Source organism: Nematolebias whitei, chromosome 20 (genome assembly GCF_014905685.2).
Source record: "Nematolebias whitei isolate Nwh7 chromosome 20, NemWhi1, whole genome shotgun sequence".
In the NCBI taxonomy this organism is placed as follows: domain Eukaryota; kingdom Metazoa; phylum Chordata; class Actinopteri; order Cyprinodontiformes; family Rivulidae; genus Nematolebias; species Nematolebias whitei.
Genome location: NC_056517.1, coordinates 32,506,864 through 32,533,569, shown reverse-complemented (window position 1 = coordinate 32,533,569; position 26,706 = coordinate 32,506,864). Strand labels below are relative to the sequence as shown.

At 39.2% G+C, this 26,706-nt stretch overlaps 1 protein-coding gene across 1 annotated transcript in view; it reads right to left on the bottom strand.

Moving 5' to 3' along the window:
- neto1l (neuropilin (NRP) and tolloid (TLL)-like 1, like) overlaps window positions 1–26,706 on the bottom strand; it is a 202,747-nt gene that overhangs the window by 29,107 nt on the left and 146,934 nt on the right. Inside the window, exons 3-4 of the mRNA XM_037693979.1 lie at window positions 8,828–8,869; window positions 8,481–8,608 (exon numbers count right to left, since the gene is read on the bottom strand). Of these exons, the coding sequence (XP_037549907.1) occupies window positions 8,481–8,608; window positions 8,828–8,869 (170 nt within the window). The remainder of the gene's footprint in view (window positions 1–8,480; window positions 8,609–8,827; window positions 8,870–26,706) is intronic.

Genomic DNA, 26,706 nt, shown 5'->3' with positions numbered 1-26,706 from the left:
ATGTACTAAAATAAACTACTATTGCACCACTATCCCTACTTTGCAGTTTTTCACTTATTGCGATGGGGCTGGGAACGGAACCCCCACGATGAACGAGGGACTACTGTAGAGGTTTATTATAAAAAAAAACAAAACAAAAAAAAAAAAACTTTGTTGTGCAATCGTGTTGTAAGTTGCTTGTATTTTCGGCAGCGTTATAAAGAACATTTCACTTTTAGCATATTTCCTGTTTTTGGTGTGTTTTTGTGGCAGCCTTACAGCACCACCTTCAGGCCTGGCATAGCTCCTACAGTGTTTCGGGTAGTTTTTTGTGTTTCTTTGTGGATGAGGAAATGTTTAGAAATGATGCCATATTTATTTACAAAGCTAATTCTAGAAAAAATTGTTCTGGATAACGTGTGTTTCCACTGACAAGTCTTTAAAGATATACTTTAAATTAGCAGTATTAGGGTCCTCTAGAAAGGACATGAACAAATAGTTATAAGAGCTTTCACTGTAAAACTTGTGCAGTACGAGTTCTTTAAAACAATAAAATTCACTTTGTCCTCTACTCTATTCAAACTAGCCTTTAGCTTGTCAGTCTGATAAGAATTAAAATATTTTTCCAAACGAAGTCTGTTTAAGTGTGGCACGGTGGCGCAGTTGGTAGAGCTACCACCTCTCTGTGAGAAGGTCGCAAGCTCAAATCCTGGCTGGGGCCTTTCTGGGTGGAGTTTGCATGTTCTCTCTGTGCATGTGTGGGTTTTCCCAGGTACTCCAGTTTCCTCCCACAGACCAAAAACATGCATGTTAGGCTGATTGGTAACTCTAAATTGTCCCTAGGTGTGAGTGAGAGAGTGAATAGTTTAGTCTCGTTTGTTTCTATGTGTCCCTGTGATGGACTGGAGACCTGTTCAGTGTGTCCCTCGCCTCTCACACTGTGATCCGAAAAGGAAGAAGCAGGTAAAGATAACGGATGGATGGATGGAGTCTGTTTTAAAATCAATCTATAACAGGTAAGATATTATCTGCTGAATTGCTTATAAATATTTGGAACTCAGATCTTGGTTTACTTGCTTTCCAACACTCCGACCTTTTGGTTTTTAAGAACTTGAACTTTTTACGTCACTATTTGACTTGACATTGACAAAAACACACTTCTCAAACTGTATCCTCTAAAACATGACTGCTATTTCTTTGATAATTCCATTTAAATTTGAAAATATTTAAATTACATAGGCTGAATTTGCAGCTGGTTCATCCACGTGCATCCATCTCCGTTTAGACATGAACATGTTCTTTTAATGGTTTGTCTCAACGTCTGATGCACGCTGCTGTTGTTTACACAGACTGGAGGGCGAACAGAAGGATCTAATTATGTGACAAATACACAGCAGAAACCGAAAGACAGCAAAAAAAAAAGCTTCTGATGCTTGTTTTTCTGAAAACTCTGACGAATAACAAAGAAAAAAAATCAGACCGTACGGCATCGCAAAACAAAAAGATGGCAACGAGTCAAGATATGATCACTAATTTGTAAGGTGACATATGAGCTCCAGCAGGGAAAAAAGCGGCAGCTACTTCATTGATTTCAGTGCCCAATAATGAAGAAGAACGCACCAGAAGAGCACGCTCTCTGTTGCCACAAGGCAGCTGCTTGTTACAGACAGAATCGCCGTCCATACTTTGACCATTATCTTCATAAAAACACACAGCAAGCATCGAAAATGCAAACAGCTGTGCTTTAAAAACAGGCAGTGCAGAAAATGTGGAATAACTGAAAGGATTTCTTCAATGCGAGTAAGAGATGTCAGTTATTTTTGGACACACAAACAGAAATTTAAAAAAGTTACAATGCTTTAAAAAACACATCTGCCAGGTGTGTTGAAAGTGTGACATTTAGTTTTACTGTCTCGCTGCTGATAAAGTGTTGTTCTTTTATCTTTGACACCAGCAAAATCCCATTAAGTTTGTCGTTTTCCTTTCCAATTTGGTTTCCAGCAAATCTTTTAACAGGAAGGGCTCATGTGAAAATGACACACGCCGGTGTAAAGTTACAAGATCGCCATTAAAAGTGCTGTCACTTGTCGGAACAACGCGTAGTTCTTGCAGGTGTCTTCACCCTCTCTATGAAATCTCACTCTTAATCTGAATCTTATATACATTTAGACCTCAAATAAAATGCAATATTAAGCATTCCCCCCTCCCGTTTCTGTTTCTTCTCCTCTGCACCCTGTTTTCCTGCCTTCTCTCTGGAGTCCTTCTGTGCAGTCTAATTAGAGCCTCTGGTATAGGATGTCATTATCTCTCCCCGTCTCTCTCTGCTTTTTCTGGCACACTGGGTACAGTGCAGCACTTTATCTGCACGGAGTTATAAACGCTTTGTCCAGATTACAGCACAACCCCATGTGCACAAGGCTGGAGGTGGGGAGGGTTGTATTCTCTGCATCTGTTTTGCTGCAGTGTCTGTTTGACGGAGAAAAGAAGACACTTTTACGCATTGTGATCACTGCAGAGCAGGTGAGACTGAAACATTTGCAGCCTTGACCATCAGTGCCAACAAGGCTTTGGTCTCTAATGTGGCCTGCGAGGCACCTGCAAGGGATTAAATTTGAAACTTGTTCCAAACTTTGTCAGGTTGTTGCGCACGAAACCTTTCTTGGCAACACGTATATACAGAAGCACTCAAGTGACGCATATGCGAAATTGGTTCTCCATTTTTACCTCCAATGTGCTGACAAAAATGTTCACTTTACTTGAGTAATTGAAGAATCAATGCTGCCTTTTTAGGGGGGACCAGCATCCCTCTTGATATCTGTTCTTAGTGTAGGGTTTTCAGCAAACGCTGATGATTCAGTAAAATGTCTGAAGCTGCTGCCTTATAGGTTTAGTGGCCTTGACTTTCAATGCAGCTGAATCAGAAGGGCGTTTTGGAAACAAAGGCATTTCTCAGAAATGCGCAGCCCAAAGCGTACGCCAGCTGAGAACAGCTGCTGTGGCCATGAATTACAGTCAAACTATTGTTATCAGCCAGCACAGGTTGGCGTGGGAGCTAGAAAAGGTTGGTTCATAAAAGAGCAAGAAGCTGTTTGCTCCAGAAGCATGGGGAAAATAAAAAAAGTACTGATAAGTAAGCATAATATTATTAGAAAAATACAATTATTTATTGTCTTTATCATGAAACTGTATCTAAAACAATAACTGTGTAATGTGCAGGGCAAGTTATAGTTAGGTGAGCTTATATCAATCATTAGGATTCTCTGTGCTAAGACATAAAACAGTGTCCGAACTGAAAACAAACAATAAATCATATTACAATACTTATATTGTACAAACCAAGTAATAATTATCACCCTTAGTCATAAAAAGCAGCTAATCATTTAACCGTCTGTGTTTGTGCGTGATTGTATTTGTTTTTTCCTGTTAGAAAAAAACATCTAATGCCCTTTTAAAAGCAAAAATAAATCTATAATGAACCAGAGAATACATTTTAATAAAATTATCAGAAAGTATTCATTGAATACAACAACTAATCTTTTGATCTCAACTCAGTCCAAGATGGCCACCACAGCTAATCAACCTCGGCAACAAAAATAACGGCTAAAATGAGCTAAAATTTGGTAACGTCAAAGATGACAGTCATTCTCATGTTCTAATTTTATTTCTGTTTCATTTACCTTTAAAAAAAAAGTATTTTTTCTCAACAAATTCTTTTTGTTGTATTTATATCCCACTAAATAATCCTTGTTCTCAGCTCTTCCTACCTGTTACTTATTAATAATCAACACACCTGCAGTTATTAGCTAATCATCACCGCTCCCTGTAAACAGATTCTCGTTTTCTTCAGTCGTCATCCGTTCTGAAAGGAGACTATTTTATTTTACTTGTTCCTGGAATATTTTACGGTTTGGCACGTGATTAATGTCACAATATTTTACCAAAAGAACATTTTATACTTGTGGAATCTTAATAAGCAAAGACTCACGGCAGACATAAATCTGTAAAGTTCTGCCTGTCCTCAAAACAAATGTTCATCTGAATTCGGCTCCCAGGCTGGCCTTGACAGGTCACCTTATCTCAATTCGCCTGGAGGTCCTGTAAATCGACGCTCTTCCCCCTCCCCTTTCCCACCAAGGAAGTCTGCGGACCTATCAGAGGGGCCCGGCTGACTAAACATTGCGTCATCATTTCATTACTCTTGGATTCTCTCTGGTGCTGTCCTACGTTGACCTCAGCACCCTTGAGAGTGTTTACGGATCTCACCAGAGGGAACTGGCTGATTATACCATTCTTATCAGAACTCCTACAGTGCCTCTGGAGTGTCCTTGGACATGCTCACCGCCCTTTTTTGTCTCCCCTCCCCTGCATAATGTCTGCATCACTTTGTGCCTATGTGCGGGGTGTTTTTTTCAATTTCAGGCTGTCTTTCCTCGGCCAAAGAATGAAAGTCTGTTATGATTTTTTTTATTTTTTTGCCTCCAAGTCCTATACATGTTGTCACGTTCATTACGTTTTTGTCTGTCTAAACAGGTCTCACTTGTAAATGAGTCCTTGAGGCTCAATGTGATTTATCTGTATAAATAAAGGTTGAATGAATGAATGAAAAAAATGTGTCATGCTACAGACATTTAAGGTTAATTCTGTATTCAGAGTCATAATGTCTCTTTATCTGACTCCTTCTGATTTCTAATCAAGCAAATCTTGAAAAATATGGGCCATAACTTCAGCATTGAGCTCTGCTGATCTTCATTCAACCTTTATTTATTCAGGTTAATCCCAATGAGCCTCGACGACTCATTTACAAGAGAGAGCTGATCTTGTGACTTGCTAGCATTTATTTATTTTATTCTTCATTTCCATTTTTTAAAATTATTCCTTTATTTCTTTTTTAAAAATTTACAACAAAAGACAGTGGACGATTAATCCTCGAGTCCACCCATATTTCAGAAAATCCACTACATATTTTAACTCTGGTTAAAACCTGGTTTTGCATGAATTGTTATGGATATTGGACATTTGCCTGTTTAGTTATTAAATTTGTCATTTTGATCTTCATCTAAGCTTTTTGCTTGCCTGTATTTGAGTACAATAAACCACTATTTTGAAACACGTGAAATATAACAACACATTTTAGATTCAATCAGTTTAACAGTTCATACACTTTAGTTAAAACAAACACATTTAATACAGGTACTTTCTATAAATGTTTTCAAGCCATAATTTAACAGCAAAACTCTTAGTTTTCTTGTAGTGTAGTGTAGCGAGCGGCTGTGGCTGAGTGGTTAGAGCAGTCGTCCTCCAATGCAAGAGTTGGATCGTAGTAGGTTCGATTCCAGCAGCAGTCACATGCCCAAGTGTCCCTGGGCAAGACAATGAACCCCTCATTGCCTCTGACGTGTGTCCCATCGGTGTATGAATGTGATCTAAAGCAATTTCTAGTAAAGTGCCATATGAATGGGTAAATGAGGCCACAGATTGTAGTGTAAAATACTTTTAGAGTATCTTGATAAGATAGAAAGATGCCGCAAGTACAGTCCATATAAGGAAATACATGTTAATGTCTCCCCATTTTTCTCTGAAGAGGGATAAGTAGCCACATAGTGTGAAATAAATTACATCAGTGGTGAATTATAAAATTATTCTGTCCCGTTAATGAAGAAAAAGAAATATTACCCCTGCACGGCTAAGGGACTTCTCAAAGTTTTATTTGCAAGAACAGAAGTAGCCCATAAACCCTGTATCATGCTGATAAATGTTTTTCACTTCAGCTGTCAAATGTTTGAATGGTGAAGCTAATTCATCTGGATTTCTTTAAAGAACATCCATCCATTATCTTTTACCCACTTCTTTCTTTTTAGGTCGCGGCGGTCACTGGTGCACATGTCCAGCCATCACTATGTGAGAGGCGGAGGAAACCCTGGACAGGTCTCCAGTCCATCACAGGGACACATAGAGACAACCATTCACTCTCTTACTCACACCTAGGGACAATTTAGAGTTATCAATCAGTCTAACATGCATGCTTTTGGTCTGTGGAAGGAAACCGAAGTACCTGGAGAAAACCCACGCATGCACGGAGAGAACATGTAAACTCCACCCAGAACGGTCCCTGGCCAGGATTCGATCCCGCGACCTTCTCGCTGAGAGGCAACAGCTCTACCAACTATGCCAACGTGCTGCCCTTTCTTTAAAGATGTGTAAGTTTTCTTTGATCATTACGACATAAAACACAGGTTTATTCAACTTAAGTGTTTTTTTTTAAACAAAACTTCATGCACAACACTGTGAGGATTTGTGTTCCCTAATATGTCTCCGCCCTGTGATGGACTTGTGACCTGTCCAGGGTGTACCCCGCCCCTTGCACAGTGATTGTTGGACATGGGCACAAGCGACCCCCGTGATCCAAGAAGCGAATAAAAGATAATGGATGGATGGGTGGTTGGATGGATGGATCGTATGTTTCCCCTGTAACTCCTGCTGCTCCCACCTGTTCCAGAAAGTCTTTTCTTCCAGGTGTTTCTTATTATGTGTTGTTAATGTTTTGGACTTCAGTTTCTGTTTCCCGTGTCCGCACATTGTCCTGAACGGCGTTCTGGTTCTGTCTTCCTACGTGTCAACCCTGAGATTATGCAAGTTTGCTGCACGTCAGCTTTTGTTATTTCATTTATTAAAAATATATTCCACATTTAATCCCGAGTTCTCCAAGTCCTGCCTTCACACGGGTTCAACCAAACAACAGAATCATCACAAACAAAACGTTTCAGGTTTGTAAAAAATATAGACTCAAAAATCTTTTTTTTTTTTTTTGTACAAACCATTCAACAAGATCATTATGACTGCCGGCAGAGAAAGTAACAGCTGTTCTTTTTTCTTGTAGTGCAACGAGTAGCTTTAAAATCCTCATTCATGTGAATGTTAGTATAACATTTGTCATTTATCTAAACCTATGTAAAGCTAAAAAAAAGAGCCCCACCCCCCACACACATTACAACATCAGCAGTCAGGACAACAGCAGCGGGTCTTACAAGAACAAGCTACGTCTGGTGGCAACTGTGTCAACAAAAGCCCAGTCCAGACGATGTGTTTGGTCGTATTGTTATGGCTGATTACTGTAGACAGACAAGAGGTTTTACCTTTAAAAGAAATGTAGACTTTTTCTGTGCGCTGCTCCAGGCTCAGAGGAGTCTTAATTTGCTAGCATTAATACAGTGCAGGTACCTCTGGTAGATAATGAAGCATGCTGAGTGTATCAGTGGTTGGAGGAAAGCTGTGCACGCTTGTTTTTGTAAATGCATGCAGGTGCATGCCCAGAACACTAAGAGAAGACAAATGTAGGCTGCAGGAGGCCTTGGGGTTGAACCAGTGCTGTGGTCTACGTGATACGCGAGCAAACAGCGTACAATCACAAAAAATGCCTGGAAATTTCTGCATAACCAATTAAAAGTGCCCAGTGATACGTAATGTTCCCTCTATGCTGCCCAGTTAGGATAACTGGGCAAACGCCCAAGCAAAATATCTAGTTATCTCCCGCCACTTCATAATGAACTATCAGCCGAAGCGCAGCGGTCTCTACAATCTGTCTGTATGCAGCGCATTTGCGTGCAGAGTGGAAGAAGGATCCACCCCACCCCCGGTCAAAACAGACCTGTGTCACGTGATTTGTGTAGCCACAACGGAAGTTTACGAAGAGGTAAAAAAAAAAATTTCAACCAATGAAATCACAGGCAAACTTTCATTCCAGCCAATCAGCGTCTTCTGGAGTTTCGGCGCTGACGTGCGAAGAAGCTAAGTAGCTACAAACAACCTCCTTGGCTTCTAGCGCTTTTTAAGCTTTATACTGCATATTTCATCGCATACCGAGGATTGGCGTTGTGGATTTATCACAGAAGTTTATGGTCGTACGACGTCAAACAAAGGCAGTAAGTAAGCTATTCCCACGACTTGTAGCCATTTTTATCATGCTAAGTGTTAGCAAACAGTAGTGTTCGGTGTATATCTGGATGCGACTAAACTGATTTTGTACAAAGTGTTTAATAGTTCAAGTTCAAGTTGTGTTTATTTGTCATACGCGAGGTTAACAGTACAATGAAATGCTCAGGATGAGAAGAACCAATTTGACTTGCTAAAAAAAAAAAAAAAAAGCAATAAATTGCAATAAGGGTACAAAAATAAAGCATCAAAAAGTGAAAAAGTAATTACAATATTTACAGTTGTGCATTTATTGAAATATAAGCATCAGAGAAATTTGGACATGTTCAACATGCTTAAAAAGCAAAATAAATTGACGATTACATTGTACTAACCGATGTACTTTGGCTTCCAAGCCCAGTATACCCACTACAAAAATGTAGACAACGCCACTGGGTTGAACTGCATGCTAATGCTATCAGTGCTAACTCTCCCTGCCTCTCTGCTTTCCTTTCATTTCTTTCTCTTCATCTTGTATTTATCCTTCTGAGTTTAATTCAGTATCGGATAAGGGATAAGGTTTTGTCACTAACCTTGGAACGAGGCGGAGCCCGGATGTACCATTTACAATCGACGGCCTCGGCGGCACCGGCCTTCCCGTCTCGGGTGATCTGATGAGACTCAACAATGCCTTCAGGACCAACCATGTCATACTGACAGGCTGAAACACACACATGTGCATAGACACACGCAAAACTTTGCATGTAGGTTTTACAGAGCTACGCATGAACATTTCAAATGAGCGCACAGAACTCACAAGTACGGCAAATACACGTGCAAACATTAGAAAAGCCAAAAGACACGAGTGATTTAAACATAAGCGAGATTAAAAGAGAAGAAGAAACAAGAGCGAAAACAGAGATAGAGGGAGTATACCTACAGGGCAGAGGTGGGGGGACTCCCAAGTCTGCGAAGTCTGGATCTGAGGAGAGAGCATAAGAGGGGCAAGAGGAGGTGCATTCATTTTTAATGCAAGATTAAAAAGTCTGAATCTCCACTGAGCTAAACAGAAACCAACAAAAAGAACCCAGCAAGGTGGACTGCACACATCTAACCTTTTTAAAAAAAAAATATATATATATTAATTATATTTGGCATCCATTATTATTTGCATGAATGTCTTAGTTGAAACTCTGCGAAAAAGCTTTGGCTGTGTATCATTTTATTTCAGACCAAATACTTTTTCTGTTTGTTTCTTGGAGCTTTAAATCATCTTAGAGATCATAAGATGATAAATGCAAATCAAAGATTTACAAATGTACTTTTTATTGTGGAAAACGGTTTCTGTGCATCAAATAACCAGCAAGGTGCGAATGCTAGTTTTCTCTCAAACGAAGCACGTTTTTAGCCACATCTTACACTTTTAAGGCCGGCTGCCATATCAAAAATAACAAGTCGTTTTGTTCAGAAGCTGCAGCCGGAGGCTGGAGCAGTCAGTGCCATCAATTTCATGTTGTAGGCTTCAGGTTTGAGAGCAAAGTACTGTGAAATAAAAGTGCACCGAGGATAAGCCATAACAGGAAAACAGCATCCGTCTATCTGATTTCAATAATTCTTTGTAAATGCACTAAATATGGTGAAGGGAAATAAAGTTTATTTGTCATAATATAAGGAACTGTGTAAGAAACATTTGGTCTCCGAGTTAAATTCTAATACGTTGCAGAAATGACCTTAGGTTAGTGTCTGCAGTATGTTACTATGCTAACATATGCTAATTTGTATACAAGCAAACTGAAGACCATCACAATACTAACAAAGTGTTAACACAAAAATGAAACAAATACAAATATTTTAGATTGATAATAAGAAAAGAAGCAATAATTTTATCTGTACAATGACGTTCTGATTGCTACAATGTTACAATGACGTGACATGGGCAATAAACCTTAATTTTTTTTTTGCATTTTACCTCAGAATCTTGTTTTATGTACAAATTTCTTACTTCTTTAAAATCATATTAAAAAGTAGACATCAGAACTGCGTGGCTTAGTTCAAGTTTATTGTCATTTGCATCACATGTGGTACATGAGGTGGAACGAAATTATGTACTCAGGGTCCCAGTTACACCCCAAAAATAGCAAAAATATAAAGTGTAAAAATAAAAACAGTAAATAAGGATCTAAGATGTATGCTAAATGAACGCCAAACCATACACTAAAATATCTAAGACATACGCTAAACATTAATAATTTAAAACAACACGGCGTAACAACAGCAGCTTGAACACGAGTCTTGAATAAATACAGTAGCATGAGATGAGATCATGAGTAGGTTAGAATTGGGAACTGATATAAACTGCAAACAATTTGCAGGATATCTTGATTCATGCTCAGTAAACCATATTTTGAAACATTTTGACCACGACTGCCTCAAACGAGTCGGCGGGGGAGAAGGCGGACTCCAGAGTTGCACCGCTCGGGGTGGCTGCATGTTGGAGTAGCTCTGTTACATTCATTCTGAGATAAAGTCCATGCTCAATAATCCAGGTATACAAGCCAACATTCTGAGATATTGCTATTGAAAAGTTTAATTCCTCTTTTACTGGATGCAAATCACTTTTTTTGGATGATCGTTTCTTCTGGTATCGGATGCTGTGCAGCTGGGAGGATTCACTATGGGAATGTGCTGCTTGTAACTTTGTTGGCTCCTCAGACTGATGAAGTCCTTTGGATGAAGGACAACATGTCTCCACAAAAAAAATAAATAAAAAAGAAACCATCCAGATGACCCAACAGTGTTGGATTTTTGTACCTGGATTATTGAGCATGAACTTTGATGTTGTGAACCATTTTGGCTATAACTGCCTCAGAGGAGTTGACGGGGGAGAGGGCGGCCCCAGAAACCATCTTATCACCAGCAAACTGGTTGGTCCACTATGTGAATGTGCTGCTTGTGGGACTAAACTTTTTGGCTCCTCAGACTGATGAAGTCCTTTGGATGAAAGACGAAACGTCTAAAAAAAAAAAAAAAAAGTCCAGATGACCTGATTGAATATTGTTGGATTTTTTTTTTTTACCTGGATTATTGAGGATGGAGTTTGATTTTGTCGTTTTATTTTATTCTTGCTTGACTTTAGTCACACTTTTAGCCACTTACGGGAAACTTTACATTTAATCTTCATTGGTTAAATAAATTATTTATTCAATGCTTCTATCTGGCAACACACGCACGCAGCCATTCAATAAATACACGTACTTACACATACAAATGTTTATTCATTTTATTTTTAACAAACCAACCTGCATTTGATAGGAGTCAGTAAAAGTTTTGTCAATCACAGCAACTTAGTTAAAACTAAAGGTTTTAGGCAGGTTTTGTGTAAAACGCTGCAATAAATTACATCAACAATGTTGCCACTGTTGAGGCGTGTTGCTTCCTCCCGCTTTTTGAACATCACAGCCTCACAACCCTGAAGATTTGGTTTCACTCGAGATGGTTTCCCAAGAGACAGAAATTGACTGTTAAATATTTCGCCCCATTCACATCATGATTTCTGTGAAAATCTGGGAGGTTTGAGTGTTTTCTCCCATCGCTGTCTTTGTAAAATGTAAACAGGTGTGAAACCAATATACTAAAAAAAAGTGCATTTTTTAATTACAATGGGATTTTTTTTGTGCCGATCTGCCTCACATTTAATAATACCTGGAAATAAATTGGGCAGCCACAGGAAGCTGGCTCCACGTGTGCCCTTACTTTAAAAAGTGATGCTCAACATTGCCTTTAAACTAAAGAAGTCCAGATTATTAAACAGATTCTGGTTGATCCCGTTTAATATCAGCCTGCAGGCAGAGCAGTTGTGCATTCAAAGCGTTGCCATTAGCCTTCATCCAGCGGCTGCCTTCATCTGAAGACAAAGCCTGCGGATAAAGGAAACACAAAAAACACTTTGCACTACATTCGTTCCAGGCCGACTGGGAACACAGCTGCCACTGACGTGGAAAATGGAACCTGATTGCACAGCGTGAACACCTTGCCTAAATGTCACTGCTATTTTTTTTTTTGACTGAATGTATGCTTTAATTTTCCTGTCTAGACATGAGTCAAATAGTCTGTGTGTGCTTGCAACAGATGTGATTAAAAAAAGTTCCTAATGCTTGTTAATAATGCACATCTGGTGGCGTAATATCAGTTATAATTAAAAACTAATAAAAAGCCTGTCACAATAGCAAATTTTGCTGGGCGATTAATTGTCTCAGAAATTATTGCGATAAGCGATAATATTGTTCAAAATTTGACAGCAATTAGTAATTGTCAAATTTAAGAATAAATGGTAAATTTGTTTGTAGTACCTTTTTTGACCATCAGATGGCAGTATAAGACTGTTTTAACCAAAAGACGGATAATAGGTAGTGAGCAGCGTCTCTCTTAAGAAAAATGGGAGGGAGGCCCCTTGACGTGACATGGGCTGCCGCTCCTTCCTTTTTTTCCGGTTCTCAAAATGGCTGATTCTCAGTGTGGTTTGAGTTCTTTAGCATAACATTTGTCACACAAAGCTTTTAATAAAAATCAGTAAACAAGTTCACAGCTTTTTTTTTTGTAGAGAAAAACTACTTTTTACACAAAGGCACGGGTTTCAACGGTGAATTTTGGAGCTTCGACAAGACGGAGGTTTTCCCCCTGAGGTCGGCCTGTTAGCTTAGCTCATAGCTTAGCTTCTCAGTTTGGCTGCTTTTAACGTTTCAAAACCGTGATTTTGGACGGTTAAAACGGACTTTAAAAAGAAAAGAGAAAGGGATGGGTCAGTGAAGAGCACCGGAGTTGAGCCTTTTGTCTTCCAGTGTCTTCAGTAGAACGAGAGAGACATGAAGAAACGATAAAGTCGGTAAATGAAAATGAAGTAGATCATTTTCATCGAATGCGATTAATTGATTTATTGTTTATCGCAACAGGCCTAACTAATAATGAAATGGCAAGAAAGGGAAGGTGAGCGGTCAGTGGGGCAGAATACAACACAGGAAAAATTACTGGTTGAGAATTTCTGTGGGGTGGGGTGGTGTCCCTTAACTTACACAGATGTACTACTGTAAAATGCTAAAACATTCATTCATGAATGTTTAGTCTCAGGTGGACCTTGCAGAAACTAAAATAACAGAAGACCCGAACATCTTTCTCCACCTGCTTTGCACATTATTTTTTTTATTTCTTTATAGCTAATATAATATTTTAATATAATATTACAAGATAACAAGGAGCTTTACAATAACTTAAATCTCTACATAAATCAAACATGTTGCAAATAGAAGACATGCGTCCAATAAATAACTCCATTAAATCAAACAAAAATGTTCTTTAGACACATTAATTTATTGTGGCGTCTTTAAATAGAAATTATGAAATGTTGTGATGATTGTTTGTTCCTACTGAAGAAATCCCTCTAAACAGTAAAGTAATTTTACTATTGCAATTTAAAAAAAAAGCTAAAATATTCAGGTTTGAGTAGAATGACAAAAGAAATGATTATTCTTATTAAGGGTCAACCCCCAGACAGGCAGCTGTAAGACAGGGATGCTCATTGTTGTGCTATAGAGGATATATATTCACAGTAGTTCCACCCCTCCAGTCCTCCCCATATGTGAGGCCCACTAAAAGCTGATGAGGGGTGGGGGGGTGGGGGTCACATATTTTCTGATTGGCAAAACTGCAAATATTTGCCAATATAAATGGCTGATATGCTTTCTTTTCTTTATATAACTGAAAATTCTTGTTTCTTTGAATTAATTATTTAGGAGCCAATATTCATTTTTTCAAAATTGATTGGGGAGGGGATTCCACCAGACTCCCAGGGATTTCCGCTCAAGCTTGGTGGCCATTTTGAATCAAGTTTAATCCAAAAGGTAATAAATTGTAGTTGTGTATTCAGTGATTGCATTATAAAAAGTTGGATTATAATCTGTTCACTGGTTCATTTCGTGTGTTGCTAACGCTAAACACAAATGATCATACACACGGGCAAAAGCTTTGTCACTTTGCTTTTGGCAGTGGGCAACACTATATAAATAATAATGAAAAACACTGATGGAACATGATTTCTCATCGAGTCTGAAGGCAACACTTGCTGATAAACTCAGATTTGTAGCCTGATTACAGGCAGACAGTTGAGTGTGATTCAAATAAACAAAAAAACATTTCCAGTACTTGTGAAAAATCTAGCGAGGCTGCAGAAAAGCTTGCCTCTGAGTCAGTTTGAGATTGTAATAGCACAAAGTTAGTCAGAAGACGAGCTCAGCGTGGCCTTAAAGAGTTTCTCCTCAGGCTTTTACTCCTTTTCCTTCTGAAAACTTGTTGCTTCTCACCAAGGCTCAAATAATTCAACCTGCGAAAGGCTGAGGGAACGCTGCGCCGCTGAAGCACTTAGCTGGCCTTGGACAGCCGAGGGGGAGGGAGGAACGGTTGATTTTTGCTGTTCTTTGGTTTTATCAGTGATTGGCTGAAATAACCTGAAACCACAAATCTACTCCTCATTTTTTAAAAAAGAAGCATTTTTTGGCTCAACAAAGTGAATAAAACATATTTTCTTTCCAAACAAATGCACACATTGGTTTAACTTATTAAACATCCTAATGTGTGATTTGATACAACACAGAAAATGTTATTGTACCATTTAATGTTATTAAACTCATTTCTAATATTAACTAGAAAAATTGCATTTCAGTGTGAATGCTTATTGCTGAAGAACTTGCTGAAAAACAACAGAAATTAGCTAAAAAAAAAAACCCTGCTGAAGTGGTAGCACAAGCCTAAGTTAGCAGAAGAAAGCAGAAAGAACACATATATGCTGAATTTGGTTTAAGTAAGCAAAAAACAAACTCAAAACGTGGGAATTATCTGGAAAAAAAGGAGAAATTTGGAAAAAAAAAACCCAACAAAAATAATTGCTGAATAGTAGCTAAAAAAGCAGAAAAAAGCTTAAATTACCAGATATTATTTTTATTATTACCTATTGATAAAACAAGCTGCAGGTGGGCTGATTGCTAACAGAAGCCTGGTGCGTCAGGAAAAACAAGAAGTAAATCGAACAGAGAGCACAAGGGAAAAGTTCTCAACAAAATAAAACAGAATCAGAAATAACCAGAAGAAAAATACAAAAAATAAATCTGTTTACTGAAACTACAAACTAAACACCAAAGTTCATGCTCAATAATCCAGGTACAAATCCAACAGTGTTCAGCCATGTCATCTGGACAGTTTCTTTTTTCCTGATATGTTTCATCCTTCATCCGTGGCTCTTAGGACTGAAGAAGTCCTTTGGATAAAATACAAAACATCTGAGCAAAAGAAGAAGAAGAAAAAAATCCGTCTCGATGACTGACTGAACATTGTTGGATTTTATACCTGGATTAATGAGCATGAACTTTGGTGTTTTGAACCATTTTGGCATGACTGTCTCAGAGGAGTTGACGGGCGATAGGGTGGACCCCAGAAACCAATTTATCACCAACAAACTGTTTTTTTCCACTATGGTAGTGTGGTATTTATGGAACTCCAGTTTGTTTGTGGCTCCTCGGACTGAAGAAATCCTTTGGATTAAGGACAAAACTTTTCAGCAAAAAAAACGAAAAAAAAAAAACATCTAGATGACTGACTAAACATTGTTGGATTTGTACCTGGATTTTTGAGCATGGACTTTGGTGTTTTGAACCATTTTGGCCTGACTGTCTCAGAGGAGTTGACAGGGGAGAGGGTGGGCCCCAGAAACAAACTTATGACCAGCAAGCTGGGGTTTTGTTTCACTATGGTAGTGTGGTATTTATGGGACTCCAGTTTGTTTGTGGCTTCTCAGACTGAAGAAGTCCTTAGGATGAAGGATGAAATGTCTAAGAAAAAAAAAGGAACCGTCCAGTTGACCTGACATTGTTACAAACTAAACGGTGAAGAAGAGAGTCTGAAAAGTTGCTTGCAGGAATTAAAGAATGGTAGACAACTGGGTAAACTATTAAAATGTTTTCTGACCTCACTCTTACATTTTAATCTCTAAGCTGGTGTTTAACAGACAGGTATGGGAATATATTTCACTTTCTTATTGAAATCTCTTAAAAAGTAATGACAACGTTTCGTGAACTCTGAACCATTACCGAAATTCTTCTTTGTGACTGGCAAAAGCCTCCACCTCTTTATCCACGTCGCCATTATCAGCCCTCATGTGTGAGTGATGAGGAAATCAAAGTGGAAGGTAGTTAATGAAACAGTGAACCTGAGGTCAGCTGTGTGTTTTTTGCAATTCATCATTTAGCTTCAGCATCACACACCTCGCCACTATCACAAGGCCACGCAACAGAAGATAAATGTATGTGCATCCAGGTGCACACACACCTTTAATAAAGCCCTCTTCTGAACATATCAGCACAGGTACAGAGTTGCTATGACTATAAATGCCTCACGAGTGATCCTTGATCTTTTTGGACTCAAGCTCCTGAATTTAAATGAGAGAGGCTCTGTTCCAACCACCATACATCACACCTTCGCTTTTCCTGTCTGCTTTGATTAATTGGTTCAATCAATTACATGGATTGATACAATGAATGATGAAGTACAGAAACTGTGTGTTCTGTATCCCTTCACAGCAGATGATTTAACCCTCTTATTTATAATCTGAGCAGGATTCCTCAGCTCAGGCGCACATGTAATTCCAGATTACAGGATGTGAATAAGACATCTCCAAAGCCTCGTTGCAGTTCATCACAGCATGCTGACATGTAGAATTAGTTTGTTTTCTGCAGGCATTGTATTACACCATTTATAAAGAAGAAATACAAACAAAATCCCGACGTCAAAGCTCTAACCACTGATACTGACTTAAGTGAACTGGACATGCTTATATGGAGCTATTTAAAGAATAAAAAGTTTGTAAAATACAACCCAGACCAAACTGGCGATGTCTAAATGTGAGGTAAAAGTTGCATGAAAATATGCTTTTTTGTGGCATCAAAACAAGAATGTGCTGTAAATGCTGACACATGTTCTTTTTGTGACTTTATGATTAAAAGCTTTGACAAAATCCTCGTTAAGCCTCACAAACGAACAGACAACATGTGCAGGAGTTTGTAAAACAAAACAATAAGAAATCAGTTTATAGGATGAACATGAACCGTTACTCGTGGCTCCAAAATATTCAACCTTTTTTTTTAGACAGATAAGTCACACTGAGCCTCGAAGACTCGTTTACAAGTGAGATCTGTTTAGACAGACAAAAACGTAGTGAAACTGGACACGTAGGAATTGGAGGCAAAAAAAATCCTATCAAGTTATTTCTTCTTGGCTGAGAATTAAGACCTGATTTTGAAAAACACCTCGCACATACAAGCACAGTGACATAGACATTCAGCAGATGGGGGCCGACGATGAGAGCGGTGAACATCTCCAAGGACGCTCTCGAAGGCACTGTAGGAGTTCTGATAATGATGGAATAATCAACCAATTCCCTCCGGTGAGATCCGTAAACATTCTCGAGGGATGTCAGGGAATGGCCAAGGACAACAGCAATGTGTCCTGAAATGATGACACAAAGTTTATTCAGCTGGTTTCCTCAGGTTGATCAGTTGGAATTCCTCATTGGGAGGGGGTGGAGGGTCAGATCACATGTTCTCCAGGTGAATTCAGATAAGATGTCTTTCAAGGCCAGCCAGGGGAGCCAAATTCAGATAAACACACAATTGTTTTGGGGACAGGCAGAACTTTAATGACATCTACCTTGAGTCTGTGTTGGTCCACGCGGTTCCGAAATGTCCAAATTACATGGCCACCCCAATGGTCCGTGCCTGAGAATAATCCCTGGGATCTTTTCCATTCTGTCAAAAGCATTTGAGTCTGGGTACTCGAGGCGCAAACCAAGCCATCATAAGGCAAGCAGCGTGATCGGGTCCAAATTTGCTGCCAATGACTTCCTTGATTGTAGATAAACCAGTAACCAGCCGAATCCAAAAAGCAGGAACCAGTTATCATAATTCCAATTAAATATGCATCCTTAAAATCCAAAAATGGCAGCAGAGATAGACACATCATCAAGTCTTCCAAGTCGATGAGATATCCAGCTGCATGCGTGCCAACAGGGCAAATCTGCGTGCCTAAAGCCTGTCTTCTGTCGAAATGTTATCAGTTGTGTTGAGGGACCAACTGATTAAATCAAGTCCATAATTATGGTTCAGAAGATATGTAGAGGCTCAGAAGCAGTTTCACAGACAAGACAGAGCAGCAGAGCGAGCGGACAGGGAGGGGAGGGGAAAAACGTGTCCGACCTCAGCAAGAGCAAGTGGTGAAGTGAAAATATCCTTTGATGACTCCAGTATTTTTCCTCTGCCAAACAGAAAGTTTAGTCTGATAGAATTTCGACATTTGCAGCTGATAAAATTTGCAAACAAACAAAAACAACACTATGGAATTAATGGTATACAGGAGATAAATATTATTTTGAGGCTCACTTGCCTTTACAAAAGTCAGCAAGAAAAGCTCATTTGTGCATTTCTCATGAATGTAAAACTTTGTCCAGTCTTGAGGAAGTCCTTTGGATGAAACATCTCAGCAAAAACAAACAAACAAACAAACAAACAAACAAACAAACAAACAAACAAACAAACAAACAAACACAAAAGTCTAGATGATCTGACTGAACATTGCTGGATTTTCTACCTGGCTTATTGAGCATGGACTTTGGTGTTTTGAACCACTTTAGCAGAACTGTCTCAGAAGAGTTGACAAGGGAGAGGGTGGGCCCCAGAGGCCATCTTATCACCAACAAAACTGTTTTATTTTTTTCAACTATGGAGTATGCTGTTTGTGGGAATCAGTTTTGTTTAGTCACTTCCAGATTGAGGAAGTCCTTTGGATGAAGTACGAAATGTAGCAAAAAAAAAAAAAGATACCGTCCAGATGACCAGACTGAACATTGCTGGATTATTACCTGGATTATTGAGCATGAACTTTGGTGATTGTCCAGTCTTAGTTTTTTTTGCTTGTAAACCATTTTTTTGCAGCTGCTCCTTCTTCAGGGGTCACGAACCAAGTCGTACGAAGACTTGGCAATTATTTTTTCGTTGGATGCCCTTCCTAATGCAACCACAGACCACTGAGCTACCACAGCCCTCTGTGTGGAGCAGAAGCAGATGGTGGGGGTTAAGGGCCTTGCTCAAGGGCCCAGAGTGGGGCAAATGAAGGTGGAGGCAGTTGTGGATGCTTCACCTTTCCCACCCACATTTTGATGTTGATCAAACCAGCGACCTTCTGATCACAGGCTCTAACCTCTGCACCCCCCACTCCCTACTTGTAAACCTATTTAAGTGGTTAAATAATATTTTCACTATTGGAGTGGTGGCGCAGAGGCTAGAGAAGGTGGGCCTGTGATCCGAAGATCGCCGGTTCAAGCCCCGGTACAGATAACATAAAAAATGTGGGTGGGGTAGGTGAAGCACACACACCTGACCCCACCCTCATTCGCCCCACTCTGGACACATGAGCAAGGCCTTTAACCACCATCTGCTCCCTAAACAGGTCTCTCTTGAAAATGAGTTCTCGTGGCTCAATGAGACTACCTGTATAAATAAAGGCTAAATGAAAAAGTTGTAGTTGTATGAAAATGCTAATTTCTAACACAAAACAATCACCGGGGATTTGCTGCTCTAAATATCCGAGAAACAATTGATGATTACATGCTGATTAGCGCTGCTCGGCTGTGCATTTGAAAGTGTTCCTCATATATCCTTCAGGCATGCACAAACAGCACTGCAGAGGTGCAGGGAGATGCAAATCTAATAACTACAGTCCTATAAGAAATGATTTGCTCTTTATAATACAGAGGCTACAAAATGTTTTATTAATGAAACACAATAAGTTGAATATGAAGATGGAAAGTAGGCTTCATTGCAACAAAGTCCTTCTCTAATACATTTTGCCCTGAATGTATGCAAGACTAATAAAGAAGCTCATAATTGTCAGGGGTTTCCAGGAAGTAAACACAGCCGCACAGACACAAAGCCACCCAAAAAACTAACTTCCCAGCGGCCTCATTACCTCCCAGCTGCTCAGCGGTGACGTTTAAATAAGCATCTGATTAATAATCTCTGGTTAAGTGGTTGATCAAGTCATTGAATGGCTTCCATTAATCACAGTCGTCTCTGCTGTGGATGGAGACAGTCCCACTGAAAGACAGAGGAAGAGCTGCAGAGAGACAGGGACAAATTAAGAATAAAGAGCAGCTCTGCCGGCGGTAACGGCTTCTGTCATTTTCCAACTGTTCAACCAGCATCGGATTCCAGAGTCAGACCCGCATGACACTGAGTGAAAGGTTTACTCGAGCAAACAAAGAGGCATAAAATCAGTTCTGGCGAGATGATTCTTTAATAACGATTTATTTATCTGATGCACAACTGGTATGATATTGTCCACCATGCAGCTGCAGAAACAAACAGGCTTAGCATTCCTTGAAGGAATGCGTATCACCTACAACTATATATGCCAGAGTAAAAAAAAAAAAAAAAGATCATCTTATGTAGAAATGACAGAGTTGCAGCAATTTTGGTCAAACATTGAAAATATAATTATGCATGATCTCTTGCAGTTATTGCAGGATGTCAGACTATGCATTGTAAATGACTCTCAGGTGCTCCCACATAAGTTTTGCTTGACATCTTTAAAATTATTACATTATAGCCCTTTTATGTTGGATAATGTTCATTAGCGGTCACAGCTGACAGCGTTGACCCCAAAAAGTTCATCAGTTGATATGGAAGTGAGTAATGGAATGATATTCCATTACTTACTGAAATATGGGGTACCTCAAGGTACAATCCTGGGACCACTGTTATTCAATATCAATATGTTTCCATTAGCTCAAGTTATAACAGGAAATGAGATTAGTTACCAACTATGCAGATGATACACGGCTCTACATTACGATTTCACCAGGTGACTCTGAGCCCATCCAAGCACTGAACAGATGCTTAGAACAAATCAATGTGTGGATGTGCCATAACTTTCTCCATCTGAACAGAAACAAAACTGAAGTAATTATCTTTGGGCCTAAAGAGGAACGATCTAGAGTCAGCACACAGCTTCAGTTATTACAGCTAGAAACTAGTGATTAGGCCCGAAATCTGGGTGTGGTGATGGACTCAGACCTGAACCTTCAGAGCCACATAAAGACAGTTACAAAGTCGACCTTCTATCACCTGAAGCACATTTCCAGGATTAAAGGACTAATGTTGCAGCAAGATTTAGAGAAACTCGTCCACACGTTTATCTTTAGTCGCAATGATTACTGCAACAGTGTCTTCACAGGTTCGCCTAAAAAAATCAGACAGCTGCAACTGATCCTGAACGCTGCTGCTCGTGTTCTCACTAAAACCACGAAGCTAGAGCACATCACCCCCGTTTGAAAATGCCTACACTGGCTCCCTCAGAGAATAGACTTTAAAATACTGTTGTTAGTTTATAAATCACTGAATGGCTCAGCACCACAATACATTAAAGATCTGATGTTGTTGAATCAACCTTCCAGACCACTCAGGTCTTCTGGGTCTGGTTTGCTCTGCATCCCCAGAATCAGAACCAAACATGGAAAAGCAGCATTCAGTTTCTATGCACCACAAATCTGGAACAAACTTCCAGACAACTGCATAACAGCTGAAATACAGAGTTCCTGTAAATCAAGGCTAAAACCCCCACCTGTTTAGAGTTGTTTTTGAACTATAATGAGGAACATTGATCAACATATTTGATGGCACTCGACAAAATGTAATGTTTGTTACTGGTTTCTCAGTTGGTGACTGTATGTTGTTTGTCTGACTTTTAATTTTGTGCTTTTATGATGTAAAGCACTTTAAACTGCCTTGTTGCTGAAATTTGCTATACAAATAAACGATTGATTTGCTGAAATCAGGTCTCTCTTGTAACCGAGTCCTCGAGGCTCAATGGGATTTACCTGTCTAAATAAAAGTTGAATGAATGAAAATGATTGAAAGTTTCATTAAAATCCATGTTGTGTTTCATTGCATATTTTGCTAAGGGACAAACACATTTTACTCCAAAAATGAATGCTAAAGTATTAAGGAAGGATTTTGCACACCAAATAACACTTAAAGGACGTGTTCTGAATGATTCTCAGCTGTTACTATAACAAATTTTAGCCCATTAATGATAAAACCGACTGAATTATAAACTTTGTGCTTTTTATGTTCAGTTGACTGTGGCAGTCATCTCAAATTGAACCGACTCCAAATGTTAATTTGCTGGAAACGTGCATCCAATAATTGTTTTATGAAAGTTTCATCAGTATCCGTCCAGTTGTGCAGCAGCCATTTTGCTAAAGGTACAAACAAACAAATACACACAGAAATGGGGAAAAAAACAGAACATTATTGCTCCACTACCGTCTTTGGCAATGGGTGATCAAATGTCTGTTGGGGGACTGATGGGACTCACCACACCATGGGTGACATGGTTAATGATCTGGATCTGTGCACGAAACAGTGATTAACACCGACAACTTCAGCAGCCACACACCAGCAGTCCTGTCAGTAGCTGCACTTAGCTACATGCAGAAAAAGGAAAAGTGTCTTGTTTATGGTGAACAAGTCATTTGACGTGTTACATGCACACACGGCTTGCCCTTGACTTCCTAATATATGGTGTGTGGCCCGGCAAAATGAGGTTGTCACTTGGAAAATTCTCCTGAGTACTTTCCAATTCTGTTGCGACTATCTATGGTCCAGGTGCCCTTGATTAAAAGCACTTAACCCCAGGATGTTCTGGTGGAGGAGCTCAATATCCAGAAATATCAGCTGTAAGAGAGAGATCCTCTGTCAGCACGTGGAGGACAAACTGTTACAATTTCAGTGGCCTATAGACGACAGAAATAGCAAGATCTCTGTCCTTGTGTGTGAACTAATGATTCACATGATACATTATTGATTCTCCATAAGGGACGATGGAATAGAATACGATATTTTTGTCAAGGATATCTCAGTAGGAAGAACACACCACTGTCTATGCGTTCACATTTTTAACTGACAATAGAGTACTGTACATATCAAAGTTGATGCTACATCAAAAATCCAGCAAAGTTATGTCAGATCCTCTGGATGGTTTCTTTTTGTTGAAACATTTCGTCTTTCATCCAAAAGACTCAAACTCCTTGGGTCCACGGACTGATGAAGTATTTGATGATAAAGGCAATTTATAGTTATCATCAAATTTAATACATGTTTTTAATATGTGGGAGAAAACTAACACACCGTACCTGGAAGAAACCCACGTACAGTATTTGCTGCAGGAACCATCTAAAGTTGATAAGTTGTAGAAGCACATTCATTTGTTCCTTTCTGAGAGTTTCATCTAAACGAGCCCACTTATTCATTAAATACTTTGATGACAACAAACCAAAAGGCGCACAAAACAATGACAGTAAAAAAAATTATTGCTTTTGCCTGTGGGCAATATAAATTTTTATTTCAACAAAGATCAGCAAGGTAAGAACTACGGAATCTTCCAATTTCCCACTACAGAGACAAAATGTGAAATTGGAAATTTCCTTAATCCATCTATCTGTCCATATATCTGTTCATCTAACTATATAGATATATGATCTAATATGATCTAATGATTATACATTTATACTTAAAGAAGAAGGCAATTAAGGCTTTGACAAAAATAAAGCAGCTGAGATCATAGCTCCTCATTATAAACATATATTTTCTTCTCATCAAATTTCAAGTTTGCTGTACACAAGGTTGAAGGAGTTCTGGGGATGAGATTATCCAGGGTTGACATGTGTCAAGTGGCCTTGACCCCGGTAACGACTGCTCGCAGTTCTAGTTTCCCATTAATTTTTGCTATTTTTCTGTCAGTTTCCAACATGAGATGATTCTAGTCTCACACAACATGCAATTCCTTCAAGAAAAGCTGGGCCTTGACTTTATGCTAATGGGCACTGACAGAGAAGCAGACAACCAGCTGAGTGACGGGTGTTCGAAAGGAAGAAGGTAAAAAAAAAACACTGACTGTAAATTTATAGCTGATGCAAAATTGACACAGTTTAAGAAAGTCCTTTTATTGGGTTTGCTGAACATCTTGCAGTGTTATAAGCACTTTTTCTTTTCTGCGTGTGCGGCTGCATCTGTGTGTTTGGGTGCAGGATGTGCTGTTAGCTCAGGTGGGGACCCATTACTGCCAGAACAGTTAGTTGTCCCTGGGCATCACAGGTGTTGCTATCTAAGGGACGCCACAATGACAGACACTTTCCATCTAGGTTCCATTTGGCCGACCATGCAATAAATCAACACAACATCACCACTCTGCCACTCATTACTGCACCAGAGTGACTGAAAGGCAGAGAGATGAGGGACCGAGCCAAAATAGATCTGCTGATCTGCAAACAATGCTCCAATAAGAAAGGTAATTGAAGATTCTGATTGCTTTTCTTTCCGAGACATGGTTTCATTTCCCCGTCACAGAATTATGAGAGGCGGAAGATCTCTGTTTCTGTTTCAATCACCGCTGCTCTGCAGTAGTTTTAAAATGCCCATGGGGGGAATCAATGACTCACAAACTTTTCTACGCCAACAACAAGCGACAATTCCACCCAGTGGGGTAATGAACTGCAGGCAAACACACTTACTGGTGTAGCAAACACAAGTGGATTAAAGTGCAGAACGATAAATAACCTGCTTGGTGTGGTAGAACACAGAGATTTAGGATTAGAAACAATGTTTTCCCATAGTAAAGTTATTATTTTAAACATACAACAAAAGTGCAACACAAAGAATGGCAAATAACCTTTAAAACAGAAACAAAATGAAAAACTGACAAAAAGATGGAGATTATGGAAGAAACAGACAAAGGACCAGAGAATTAATGACGTAGAACTCCTTGAATAAATGCATATCACCCGCCAGTTTTCATGTCAGAGCTTCCGACTAAGATCATCCTATTTTGAGAAATAACTGGGCTATAGTTGTTCTGGTCAAACCTTAAAAACGACAGTATATACATATAACTCTAGAAATAAAAGTTCAAATCTTTGATGTACAAACTATTGCAACAATTTTTGCCATACTAGTTTGAGCAGAAGTCATACGTGTCAGCTGTTTTGCCACTCCAGTAGTCCAAAAGTCCTCAAGTCCTAAACATTTGTCTTTTTAACTTACTGGTGAACCCCAAGACCAAATAAAACAACTGTGCTGTAGAGGTTAACAAGTAAGCAATAAAAGCCCTTAAATGTTATAGTCAGCACAAATTATGCCCAGAAATATTTCATACTATTTGGTTATTGCACACAATTGACAGTCCCTAGTTGAGTAAAAGCATAATTTGTGTTAAGTAGTTAACGTCCAAGGGCTTTTAATGCTTACTGGTGAATTTGTACGACACGGTCTTTGAATAGTTACTTCCACTGGCCCACTACAGCATTGAAAAGCACTTTTAGACTACCAGGGCAGCAAAATTGCTGACCAGCGTGATTTCTGCTCCAATTATTCGGGCAAAAGTGTTTCTAGTTCAGAAAAAATGTTACTTGTCAAAATGTTTGTTGAAGTAGTGTACCAAAATGTTGAACTAGTTCAATCAAACGTGCAACTAGGGGAATGTACTTGCAAATTAGTGAGGGAAAATATTCAATTGAATTGATTTGAATTCAATTCAAAAATACTTCACTAATCCCAAAGGGAAATTAAATGTTGTAACTTGTTATCCTCGTTTCATTAAGAGATGTTATAGATGCTGATGGCTGTAGGAAGGAAGGATCTCTTGTAAAGGATCGTCCCAAAGTGAATACAAAGAAACTGGCTGCAAATGCTGTCCGATCCATCCACCCACACTCAGCTGGCCTCTCCCGGGCTGCCGGATTGCCTGAATGCCGGCAGAACTCCTCCCAGAGCCATGGCCACTCCTCCCAGCAGCCCACCGAGCTCCTCGTTGCTGCAGACAGACGACTGCAGGTGCCAGGGGACGACCCTGTTCCTTCTGTCACAAGCCGTGTCTTTTGACATTTCCAGGATCTTAGTGGTCAGGCACTCGAGCACAGCCAGCAGGGAGACGAGAATGCATCCATGGAGCCTCCTTTTCAACTCATTTGAGATTTGGGGCTGTAGCAGAGATATTATTTGAACTTTTGAGATGTAAATCAGCTGCTCCCAACTGTAAAAACCACATTGTTGTCATGGTTACGCATCATTACCAATGTCCAAAAGTAAAAAAGTTTAATTAAAAATCCTTCCAGCTGCACAGCATCCGATACCAGAGGAATCAGTAATCTGAAAAAAGTGATTTACTTCCAGCAAAATAGAAATTAAACTTTTCAAAAGCAATATCTCAGAATGAATGTAACAGAGCTACTCCAACATGCAGCCACCCCGAGCGTTGCAATTGTAGAATACGGCTTGATATGAAGAATATTGAATAATTGTAAAACGGCTTGCCATACACTACCCAACTTTCAAGCATTTCTGTAAAATCCATTGTCAAAAACTCATAAATAAAATTCATCAATACTATTCACATAATTTTGAATAGAAAAAATATAAGAAAAAAAGTTGCACATTTTTTTGATTCATGGAAACTTCCATAAGCATTCCCACACTGTTTAACAGGGTGACATGCACACAAACAGACATATTGTATTTATTTCAAATTTAACTCACAAATGGCATTTAAAATATTTATCTGGCTCTAATAAAGACTGGTACCCTCGGCAGTACATGTAAGTGAAATAAATACAGCATATATCATAAATGTACAATCCCATAAGCATGCATGCACTGATGATGAGTGCACAGA